We start from the raw sequence: 13,140 nt of genomic DNA, 5'->3' as shown, positions 1-13,140 counted from the left end.
ATTATGACATGTTGTCCAGAATAGAGACTAGAGTTCATGTGGTTAAAGAGAGACTGACATGTCTTTTCTGAGGATCTTCAACTCATTCATGTTTCTTGTATTTTTCATGTGAAGTATTTATGAAGTTTAACATGTAGTTGTTATTTTAGAGAAGATCACGGTCTAATCTTGAAGCAGTAAAACTGAAGCACAAACGGATACGGAAATAATGGATATAGCGTCATTCCGTTCCCGTCGACTCCATTTTTGTAGTTTTTTTTTTCTTTCGCCTTTATCTCTGTTCTTTTTTTTTTGTCCATTTTTCCGAGGAGACGCGTATTTCCAACGGCCTGTAGCGAAGGGGACACTAGCTCCGGGTGCAATGTTTTGCATCCGGAGCAATAGTCAGAGACTCCTGCTCCGGAAACACACAGTGAATCGATCGATAAATATGGATCTAAACTTTTATGACAACTTTAAAACTACTAAAAACACGAAAATCACTCGAAAATAGCTTGGCACTGGGTGAGTACATCATGAAAATACTCTGGCAAAGAGTTAAGTATATTATACTTAAAGTATCAAAGCAAAAGTACTCAAATGTTTCAAACTTTTTCAAAAATAGCCGATCTACAAGCTCACACCGTGTCACATTGTGATGTGTTGTGAACTTGTAGATCTGCTATTTGTAGTAAAAAATGTGTTGTAATTGGTTAATTTATGTTTTGTATTCATAATCATCATAGTGGAGTAAAAAGTGTAATATTTGCTTCTGAGATGTAGTGGTGTAGAAGTATTGTGAGATGTAGTGGAGTAGAAGTATTGTATAACATAAAACTGTACTTAAGTACAGTACTTGAGTATATGTACTTTCCACCTCTGACACACATACAGCTTTTATGACACACACGTATACCCACTGAATGACCTTTGAACTCCCAATATGGATGACTGCCAGGACTGGACCTCAAAAGTTTAAAAGTTGGTGTGTTAAAAATTAATGAATGAATGAGTTAATGAATTAATGAATACATAAATAACATACCTTACACCAGAAACAATGCATAAATGCAAAAAGGTACTTTAATCATGTCTACAAAGTTGTAAAAAAGCCAACATGTTTCAACCAGAACTGGTCTTCATCAGGGCAAGTATGAGACTGACAAACAAACACAGGTCCATAAATAATGTCAGAACACATGAGAGATGAAGCACCGTTAGTCAATCACCATTAGTGTACTAAACACACCCAGAACTACAATGTGTGCCTGAGCACCACACTGATAGGGATATGAGAATAACACAGGAATGTTATGGATTGCACATGAGTGCGTGGCTATATTAAGAAGAGAAAGAAAAATGCATACAAATATAAAGCATAACAGCAGCAAAAGAAACAAAACTAGAAAAAGTGCTCCTCGGAGCACAGGTCTCCGCCAGGTCAGGTACGTTATTGTGGCCTCCTGGTGGCGCTATAATAGGCCAATGTGAAAAGGGTGCCATTTATTCTTAGGTCGTTCATGGAAATCGGACACTCCATTCATGATTTGAGGCATTTTTTTTCCAAAAATGTGTTTTGCTAAATTAGACCTGCTGGTGGCGCTATAACAGGCCAATGTGAAAAAGGGTGGCATTTCTTCCTCGGCCTAGTGGGAATGTGTTTGTTAAATTTCACGGAAATCGCAAGCTGCGTTCATGATTTGAGGCATTTTGTTCAAAACGGACCAATCCTGCAAACCTTGGAAGCCAACCATAGGCAATGAGGATGGAATATGGGAACTCGGACAGATCCGGGTTGATCACATGACTATAGAGATACTGTGTACCGATTTGCATGACGTTTGGATAAAATCTGTAGGAGTAATGTAAAAAAATGGGTTTTGCAAAAGTCGGCCTCATGGTGGTGCTATGACGGGCTGATCTGAAAAATGTGGGGCAGAGGTTCTGCTGTGGTATCCAGGGAGTGTGTGTGTGCGGTTTCATAGCGACAGGGCCAACGGTGGCGGAGATTAGCTGGTCGCAGACAGAAGGACGGACACACACACACACACACACACACGGACACACGGACGGACGGACGGACAGGGGGTAAAACATACTCTCTCGCCATGCCTTTCGGCCTGGCGAAGACAATTAAAAATAATATGGTATAAAGGTAAAACAAACTGTGGGAAAAAACATATGTATAGTATATAGCTGCAAAAAAAAAACTAAATAAAACGCATAAAGCCTCATTTAGACCTGGAGGACTGAGTGCGTCCAGGGAGTGGATCCAATAAGGTTCCCGTTGATTTAATTTCCTAAGCCGATCTCCACCTCTGGTTAAGGGTTTGATGTGATCAATGCCTATAATGCCTAAAAGAGTGTCATTACTATTGTCATTACCTTAACGTGCCTGGCTAAAGGGTAATCTAGGTTGTTGGTACATATAGTATATCTGTGCTCTGCAAGGCGTTTTGTTCTCCCATAGGACTCTCCCATAGCACAGGACAAGTGCAGGTTAATCCATCTGTATATGACAAAGGTGGTATTACAATTAATACAATCATTGACCTTGTACCTTTTGCAGGTTTTGAAATCAATAAGAGTTTATTCTACATTGGAACAATGTGGGCATTTCATACATTTAAATGATACAATGGGCCTCTTAATCAAAGATTCCTTTCTAGAAGGAGGTAGTTATGTACTAGTTTGTCCCTCAATGAGGAAGCTCTTTTAAAATAAATCAAGGTAGGCTCTGGGAAACTGATAATTGCAAGAACAGTTAACATAGAAGATCTACAAACTCACATCACATCTTTCACTATTTGTTGTACAAAGAAGTGTATGGCTTAAGTGGTTAAAAAGGGAGCTAACAATATAATCTCCAAGAATTATAATTTTCTCTCTCTCTCGCGCGCACATGCACACGAACACACACACACACACACACACACACACACACACACACACACACACACACACACACACACACACACACACACACACACACACGCTGTTTTATTTAATGTTTCTGATCTCTTACCATATCTCTTGTTGTATCTCTCAACCTCAGGAACAGTTTTTCACCGAGTGTGACCACAGAACAGACAACCAATGAATACAGGTAATTCCTCCTAAACAGTTTGGTTGGTATCTGCCTATATAGACATAGAACATCAGCTGATCACTCACCGCAGTTGAGTCTTCCTGTTTCCACTAACATGTTGATTCTATTCAACCACTGGGATTGTAAATTAATTTGGCAACATGAGACTTAACTAAGTCAATTATATGAATCTAAATGTTTGTTTTGTGTCACAGGTACAAGTTCCCCTGGGCAGGACTGTTCCATTGCAGTGTGACAGGGTTGGTGTTTAAAACAACAGGAGAAGGAGAAGTCCTCTACAGGACTGTTCAGTGGGATGAAAGATGGCTTCAGTCAACAGGAGGGACTCCTGCAGGTCCTCTGTTTAACATCCAGTGTCCTCAGGAGTCTATCTGCCAGCTACACCTGCCACACTGTGACGTCACACCTGGTGAGTCAGTCAACGTGTCCTTGAGCAAGACACTGAACCCCTAACTGCTCCTCTTGAGCAGGTTGGTGCCTTGTGTTGCAGAGTTTCTTAGAGTCTCTGACTGACGAGCAAAAGCCTAATATCCCCCCTGGCCAAGGGGGATTCACCTTTAGGCAAGTGGGTTAGATGTCTGGCTTTAGTGTCCCTTCCCGTGCGGGAGACCCAGGTTTGAATTGTGGGTGTTATACTTTGCATGGTTGCTTCCACCATCAGTGTGTGAATGACTGAATGTAATGCACATTGTAAAGCACTTTGAATAAAGGCACTGTAGAAACTAAAGTTATTCATCCAATCATTTTAAAGTTTCTGGTTAAAAGTGACACAGTCTGGGGCGTCCGCTGGCCTAGCGGTCCAGGCGCATACCACATACGCTGGTAATCCAGCTTGACAGCGTGTCGTGAGTTTGACTCCCGTTCCCGACGACCTTTGCTGTATGTCTCCCCCCCATCTCTCTCCCCATTTCCTGTCAGCCTACTGTCCTGTCAAAATAAAGTCATAAAAGCCCCAAAGAATATCTTAAAAAAGTGACACAGTATTGTTACGCCCCGGCCTAGGGGAACCGAGACGCAACATATGGTGTGGAAGACCGCCCTTCCCAGCCCCCAAGAACCGCCGTCCAAACAGTTTACTTTTTCGATCTTGTCGATCTTTTCTTTTATTCTGTATTATATGGTTACAAACTCTCCAGGGGCGGAGGACTCTTCACAACAAAACAGAACTAGAAAACAATAACCTCTTACTTTCACACAAAAACAAAATACAACTTCCTTTATCGGAAAAACAAAGCTCAAACAATATAATAAAAACACCCCCCCCCCCTCTTAGCTGAGAACAATAGATCACAAGAGGGCCGAGTTAGGATGGAACTGTAAGCATCTAAATGTACAGGTTAGATCAAATGTTTGCAGAGATCCAGTACGACATGTCTGTTCGGCCTCACATGCACAAATGGCTACAGATCACAGATGAATGACGGACGGGTTGTGTGTGTGTGTGTGTGACACACACACACACACACACACACACACACACACACACACACACACACACACACACACACACACAGGAGAGAAACCTAGCCTACACCAAGCCTCTTCATAACCGTCATAATCATAACAAGTATAACAAGACAATATATTTTAAAATATTCCAGAATTGTATGTTGTATTTGATTAAACAATCTACAAACTCACATCACAACACAACACCTTGTGAGCTTGTAGATCGGCTATTGGTGTAGAGGGAAACAGGGACCGGACCAAGTATAGAGCCCTGGGGAACCTGAGTCAACTAATTATATATTTAAGTATTTCTGTCTTTCTTTTGAGGTTTAGTTTACATCGAATTGAATCTAAACTGTTTCTAAATCTTGTCACAGGAGCTGATCTGTGTGTGGCCCACATCACAGAGGAAGGGCTGAAGCTCTTAGAACCACAGGAAGTGACCCAGACTCATGTGGTTGTAAATGTGAGCCATCCATCTCTCTATGGGCTGATGTGGAGGAATCACAACAACTTTAAACCAACATGTGCTCGAGTTCTGCTGTTCCTTCAACCACCGAGACAAACACACACTCTGAGTGTATTTCTGCTGCCCAGCAATGTGCCTGTCAAAGAGGTAAAACATGTTAAGTAGCTAACATCTCAGAATGTTTGCATCACTTTACACTCATTATACTAAAATATGTAATAGATTTTTTTTTTTAAAGACAACCAGCAGCTGTTCTGTGGGCATACGTATGTCGTTAGCCTCACAGCATAATTGCCTAAGTCAGTTTTTGACTGTGGCCAAATTGACATTTCTGCCTAACTCTACTCTCCTAACACTGCTGCTTCATTGTGCTATATTGCAGGTCGGCAACCTTTTTGACGTTAAGTTCCATGTTTTCATTTTCTTGCTAGTCAGTGTGCCATAGCAACGTTAAGTTTAATTATGACACCACATCAATTAAATATAAACTGATTTTGATTGTCCATAGGCTATAGGCTATAGGCCTACATAACAACCTTTTGTTTTTAATTCCTCATCTTTAGAAATATTTGAATGAATATAGAATTATGTGCAGGATGTAATTTGTATAGATGTGAGGGGACTTCATTTAACTGACTAAACTTTTTTGAATATTTAATTTGAAAATAAAAAACCTCTCTCACACCAGAGTGATCACCCTCTCCTGAGCCAATGTTGTCCCCCATGTGTAAGGTTGCTTACCCCTGACCAATGTCCTCAGCCTATCAGAATGCTTGTTACATTCCAAAATGACTTAGGCAGAACGTGATTTTAAGTCAAACATTTGAAGCAGTGCAGAAATGATTTTGAATGTAACAAGCATTCTGATAGGCTGACAACATAGGCAATAAGGCAGGATGAATCAGCAGTGCAGTGGTGTAAAGTAACTACGTGCATTTACTCAAGTACTGTACTTAACACATTGAATGCCAAAAACGGTCCGGACCGTTTTTGAGGGTCCAAACGAGAAGTGCCGAAAACGGTCCGGACCGTTTTTGACCCAATTCTATTTTTATACATGTGGGCCACGTGGGGCGCTAAAACGAAACTTTGACATCACCCAAGCATTTTCTGAGAAGAAGAGGCTGGATCTGGCTCCATGTCAAAAATCCTTCCGGTCGGCGTTTTCAATGTTATCTCCTTGATTAAAAGCTTAATATCTCCATTTCTTTTTAATGTGGTGGAAACGAGCCGTTTTCGATCGGCGATCACGCTGCAATGGAGGGTCGCGTTGGAAATATTATTGTTCCAGGCGTTAGTCGGGACCCTCCGCCGTCTCGCACGCACGCTTTGTTTACATGCATTTCCGCGTCGGGGCTTCTCACAGCACGAATCGTATAACGCAAGTGGATGGAAGAAATGCTGGCACTCAACGTATACTATTTTAATAAACCTCTGGCACCCAATGTGTTAAGTACAATTTTAAGGTATTTTTTTTACCTTACTTGAGTATTTCAAATGTTCAGTACTTTTACTTCTACTCCACTACATCTCAGAGGCAAATATTGAACTTTTACTCCACTACAATTATTTGAAACCTTTAATTACTAGTTACTTTGTAGATTTTGATTATCATTACAAAACACACATTAACCACTTCAGCCCTATCTACATTTCGGCCATTTGAAAATAGCAGATCTACAAGCTCACAATGCGTCGCAATGCGACGCATTGTGAGCTTGTAGATCTGCTATTTTCAAAGGATTCTTTATATATTGTATACATTTGAAAACTTGTGAAATGGGACGTTCTGCATAATGAGTACTTTCTACTTTTGGTACTTTAAGTACATTATGATACCAATACTTTTGTACCTTTACTCAAGTACGTTTTTAATTCCGGACTTTTACTTGTAACAGAGTACTTCAACATTGCAGTATTGATACTTTTACTTAAGTAAAAAAACGTAGTACTTTTTAGTTTTTACACCACTGCAGCAGTGTTAGGAGAGTAGAGTTATGCCTACACCCCTGCCCGACCACTTCGGTCTGCCACCTCGGGGCGACTGATTGCCTCGTCACTCAAGGGTCCTTCTGGCCGATCCACACGGTCACGACTCTTTTCTGTTCTGGCCCCACAGTGGTGGAATGAACTTCCCACTGATGTTAGGAGTTAGGACAGCAGAGTCACTGCCCATATTTCGCCGCAGACTGAAAACCCACCTCTTCAGGAAACACTACCCTTCCTCTCTGCCTGACCTACTTGTTGTTAACTAGTTGTACGAACGCTTGTTTTCTATTGCTGTATTGTTTATTGGATCTTGTTTAGTCGATACACTTATTTGTTTTAGCTCATGCTCATTTGATTTAGCTATTTTGTCTCATCTGTTTAAGGAAATAGGTAGCTGATATATTGCACTTTTACCTTAGCGCTAGGTATACTCTTGGTTGCTTGTTTTTGCAGAAAATGCACTAAAGACTTCTGGTGATTAGTAGTTTTCGTTCCCTACCTATGTTGAATACACTTATTGTAAGTCGCTTTGGATAAAAGCGTCTGCTAAATGACTGTAATGTAATGTAGAGTTAGGCAGATATAAATAAAGGCAGTTAAGGCAATAATGTTGTTTTAGCCTACGTACATTTTTCATTTCTTATCAAAATATGACTTAGGCAATTATGCTATGAGGATAATGATGTGACAGACAAATACAAGGTCAAAGTCTATAATAGATTTAACAGATAGTAGCCTGTGTACACAGCCTGACATATCTACCCAAATACCAGACATTATGATTGAACCATCTGGTCAAACTGTGTTGGTGTCATTGTAGGTGAAAATACAACATGAGGAGGATGAACACATCAAGGCCTCTCCCTTCTGTGATCTCATCCCAAACCAAGCCTACAGTCTGCAGTGTACTTCATCTGAAGTCCAACCCCAGGTATCACACATTAAAACTACAACCTCAGGTTATGGTAAAGTCATTTGAATCAGGAACATACACTACAACTGCAAGTGCTACTACTATCAGTTCTAGTATTATTACTACAAGTACTTTCCCTGTTACAGTAACACAATACAATAGTAATAGTCGATTGATTGATTGATTGATTGATTGATTGATTGATTGATTGATTGATTTGATTGAATATTTTATTAGACAGTAATGTAAAAACAGCACAAGTACAGTCAAACACTTTGTCTAAAAGGATAACACCAAAAAAGTCCCTGCGGTCTTGTTTCCTTAGGGGTCCTAGGTATTCAATTCATCACATATAAAATAGCACCAAACATTCAGTATCATCACAATATAAAACACTATATGTACAGATCTCTCTCTATCTCTGTGTTCAGGCTGTGACTTATCATCTGAACTACGGCCCAAATTACCATCCAGCATTTGAGGTGGAGTTGGATCTCGGTGCAGAATGTGTCACATTGACATTACTGGGACCTGAGAACAACCTGGTCTGGCAGCAAGACGTTTACCTGCAAGGTAAATACTAGTTATTCTATATAGTTTAATTGAATTATGGAATGTAGTGTAATATATTTGTCATATTCAAATGATATCTTCCCCATAATAACTGTCAATAAATAATAATAACATTGACATGAGGAAGTTGTGCTCAAAGCTTAGCTTTTTGCACAGAAATAAAACATCCTTTTATGTTCATGTAATGAAGACAGTCACTCTGGAGACCCATGGAGATATAATACCTGGAACATTCGGCCATTTGAAAATAGCAGATCTACAACCTCACAATGCTTTGCGATGAGACACATTGTGAGCTTGTAGATCTGCTATTTACAAAAGATGTTTATACAATGTATACATTTGAAAACTTGAAATGGGACATTCTGCATTATGAGTACCTTTACTTTTCGTACTTTAGGTAAATTTTTATACCAATACTATTGTACTTAACTCAAGTACATTTCCAGACTTGTACTTGTAACAGAGTATTTATATATTACAGTATTGAACTGTAAATCAGGCTTAAAGGAGTATTAAACCATAAAATTACTTTTTTCTATTACTTACTCACCCAGTGAAGCCTTGAATGAATGGAAAGTTGTTGTTTTTGTCACTTTCCTTCACCCTGAATGAAGAATAGAAAAACAAGAGACAAAAAAGTTAAACATTCAGGTGTTTTTGAAATATTATACTCTGAGAGTTTAATAACAGTTATTATTATTTTTTTCTTCTCATTTCTTCTCTCGTTTTTGCAAATGCTGCATCTAGTCAATGATTCACTGGGTGAGTCATTGATAGGAAAGTAAAAGTCATTTTTGGGAGAAGTTACACCTTTAAGGTCTCATGTTTGAGAACACTTTGGTTTCTCTGTGAAATAATTCAGTGGATCAGATTAAAGTAGTGGTTCCAGCATGGATTAGTAGTGATCAGACATATTTGCTGTTGGTGTTGTTGTAACAACTCATCAAACGTGTTAACTCATTTAAAAAGGAAACACACTAATGTGAATATCACTGCTGTTATGAAAAAGCCAGCATGTTGCAAACACAGCATTTAAACTGTGTTGGCATTTAAACAGCCTTTCATGGTAATAATCAGGACAAAGCCTGTCACTGTGTTTATAGTGAGCTCCAGTCTATCTGGATTCTGGTCCATGTAGGAACTTAAACTGTTTTACTAAATCTATGATAATTCATTGTTATCTTTTGTATTCCAGAGAATCCTTCCATGATGCACCCTGGTATTGGGTGTGATGGCTGTGACATAAGCCTTATGGGCACCAGGTGGAAGTGTACAGTGTGTCCTGACTCCTATGACCTGTGTTCTGCCTGTCAGTTCACTGGACTTCATAAGCATCATCCTCTGAGCTCCATCCCTCCTCCATTCCTGGTCAGAATATATCCTTCTACATATTATAACTGCACTGATTGAACCTTTAAATACCAGGGAATGTAGAAAAGGAAATAATGAAAATTAAATTAAATTAATTAAAAATACAATCGTAATACATTGTAATACAAAACACATTGGTGTTTCATTCTGCAATGTGCCTGATGATGATGATGATGATGATGATGTTTTGTCTGTACTTGTAACTTCCTCAGTGGATACCTTGTGGTCTATTGTGTTGCATTATATTTAGATACATGCTGTTTTCTTTCCACAGATGCTGTATACTATGTTATTTACATGTATATTTAGATAATACTTTGTTATTTATATGTTTTATTATTTAGACCAATGTTAGGTTTGATGTTTACCTCCTATCCTAGTATCCTATATTTGTCTCCGCCAGGCCGAAAGGCATGGCGAGAGAGTATGTTTTACCCCCTGTCCGTGTGTCCGTCCGTCCTGTCCGTGTGTTACCAGCTAATCTCCGGCACCGTTGGCCCGGTTGCTGCGAAATTGTGCACACACACACTCCCTGGAGCGCCACCAGGAGGCCGATTTGTGCAAAACCCATTTTGGGATATTACTCCTACAGATTTTATCCAAACATCACGCAAATCGGTACACAGTAACTCTATAGTCATCTGATCAAGTCGGATCTGTCCGATATTTCATATTCCATCCTGATTGGCTAAGGTTGGCTTCCAAAGTTTGCAGGATTGGTCCGTTTTGAAAGAAATGTCTCAAATCATGAACGCAGCGTGCGATTCCGTGAAAATTTGCACACACATTCCCACTAGGCCGAGCAGGACATGCCACCCTTTTCACATTGCCCTCTGTTACGACCCGGCCTAGGGGTCACCAGGTGTAACACAAAAATGGACTCCCTCCTACCCAGTTCCCAAATATAGACAGCCAACACCAGTTTAAAACTCCAAAGTACAGTTTTATTTTACAAGTTACAAAAAAACATGGATAAGTTACCTCAGGGTGGGCACCTGAACATAAAATCCTACTCAAAACAAAACCCTATTCTTACCTTTACCAAACCAAAACAAAGCACAAATATCTTACCTCACATAAACTAAAGAAACATCTGATCAAACAAAGAACACAAAAGAAAGGACACCCACCCCTACCTTACCAAGACTAACCATGTTAACATTGAAACTTCTAAAATACTGGCCAGGCTAAAACACTTAAAAACATTAGACTGGTGCGGTTGGGAGACTGGCATGGAGGAAGACCTCAGGGAGACTGAGACAGGCAGCTTTATGTGTGAGCCTGGTCACAGGAGCCAATCATCAGTAGGGTCCACCTGGTAGCCAACCACTCACATTCAGACACCACTCATTCACGCCAGCTGGTAATCAATCAGTCACTCATTCACACACACCAATGAGGGAAAAGATATACACAGGGCAACACAGAAAAATACATAGGCCTAATATGACCCTATAGGGTCATAACACCTCCCCCCTTAAGATCAAACATTTCTCCTCTAAGAAATTTTGATTTCACGCCACGCAACTCAAAGAAAAACAAAACATGCTTAGTTCAACTCCTTCCTCCTATGTCCCCACTAAACCCTCTCTCCTAGTGTCTCCACTTAGACCTCTTCCCTTATCTCCACTGAGACTACCTTCCCTCCTAATGTCTCCACTGAGACCCCACCCATATGTCTCCACTGAGACGCCTTCTCTCCTATTGTCTCCACTGAGACCTCACTCACGTATCCCCTTCTTCCTAACGTCTGCACTGAGACCTCACTCACGTATCCCCTTCTTCCTAACGTCTGCACTGAGACCTCACTCACGTATCCCCTTCTTCCTAACGTCTGCACTGAGACCTCACTCACGTATCCCCTTCTTCCTAACGTCTGCACTGAGACCTCACTCACGTATCCCCTTCTTCCTAACGTCTGCACTGAGACCTCACTCACGTATCCCCTTCTTCCTAACGTCTGCACTGAGACCTCACTCACGTATCCCCTTCTTCCTAACGTCTGCACTGAGACCTCACTCACGAAATGATGAACTACAGCATGACACACAGAATCACAGAATATCCACATCAATGATGAACTACAGCATGACACACAGAATCACAGAATATCCACATCAATGATGAACTACAGCATGACACACAGAATCACAGAATATCCACATCAATGATGAACTACAGCATGACACACAGAATCACAGAATAACTACAAAAGTACAACGTCTTAAAACTAGGAGGGCTCACAAAAGTATGGTTGGCAGGTTTTACAGGACTGAAAACAAGCTTGCGCAGACTTTGAGGAACCCACCAATTTAGAGTGGAACCACAAGTTAATACAGATGAAGCACTAAGATACAAATATTAATGAACTGCATTTACTGTCAAGGTGGCACTAAAGCAATATGCTTAATCTAGAATGGTTAGAGTGCATGGCGGTGTTAGGCCGAGGGGCAGGTACACCCTGTCGGCTTTAGCCCTAATGCTTACACATCAGCTCCTTGTTTGGAGCTCCACCTCTCAGAGATGGAAGGCCAGCCTAGACTCTGTTGAGTCCCCCCCAGCATAAACTGAGCGCTACAGACAATGACTACCGTGCTCAACCATGGGGCGTGAGAGCGTCCTGTCCCTTCCCATGGTCGCTGTGGGTTAGGGAGGACGCATCAGCCGACACCTCTACATCCTCACCTAAACCCACAGACGCACTCACCACTGCAGGTTAGTTAAGTACCACCAGCCAGGATACCCTTCTCCATACGTTGTGACACACAGTCTTTCCTTCCGCCTGCCGGAGATATAGACATTAGAGAACAGCAACAACAGTTTGCAATAAGCCTATTTTCTAAAGGTGGGAGTCTGCACAAACTCAACTGAAAAAAAAACACATGCACGATATAAACCTGCCAACCCAAAGTATTAACAATCACTCAGAACACACACACAAAAAGAAGAAAACAGTGTAACCCAAACAAAACTAATTAATAATTTACAAACTGTAAATTAACTTTGAGACGAGCCCCCATTTATGTTACGACCCGGCCTAGGGGTCACCAGGTGTAACACAAAAATGGACTCCCTCCTACCCAGTTCCCAAATATAGACAGCCAACACCAGTTTAAAACTCCAAAGTACAGTTTTATTTTACAAGTTACAAAAAAACATGGATAAGTTACCTCAGGGTGGGCACCTGAACATAAAATCCTACTCAAAACAAAACCCTATTCTTACCTTTACCAAACCAAAACAAAGCACAAATATCTTACCTCACATAAACTAAAGAAACATCTG

General features: G+C 40.5%; 1 protein-coding gene across 4 annotated transcripts in view; it reads left to right on the top strand.

Moving 5' to 3' along the window:
- Positions 1-13,140, top strand: part of LOC308078728 (NACHT, LRR and PYD domains-containing protein 1b allele 1-like) — a 496,405-nt gene that overhangs the window by 65,690 nt on the left and 417,575 nt on the right. For 3 of the 4 annotated variants that reach the window (XR_013932568.1, XR_013932569.1, XM_080420038.1), the window contains exons 13-18: positions 3,035-3,085; positions 3,283-3,497; positions 4,915-5,153; positions 7,816-7,926; positions 8,340-8,481; positions 9,680-9,852. Coding sequence is in view for 2 of the 4 variants with exons in the window: in XM_080420038.1 (XP_080276164.1) it covers positions 3,035-3,085; positions 3,283-3,497; positions 4,915-5,153; positions 7,816-7,926; positions 8,340-8,481; positions 9,680-9,852 (931 nt within the window). In the remaining 2 variants the exon portion in view is untranslated. The remainder of the gene's footprint in view (positions 1-3,034; positions 3,086-3,282; positions 3,498-4,914; positions 5,154-7,815; positions 7,927-8,339; positions 8,482-9,679; positions 9,853-13,140) is intronic. The other variant, XM_080420037.1, reaches the window with a different exon arrangement.

This window comes from Gymnoscopelus braueri (genome assembly GCF_963280865.1).
Source record: "Gymnoscopelus braueri genome assembly, chromosome: 22".
Taxonomy (NCBI): Eukaryota; Metazoa; Chordata; class Actinopteri; order Myctophiformes; family Myctophidae; genus Gymnoscopelus; species Gymnoscopelus braueri.
This window is presented reverse-complemented; position numbering and strand designations above follow the sequence as displayed.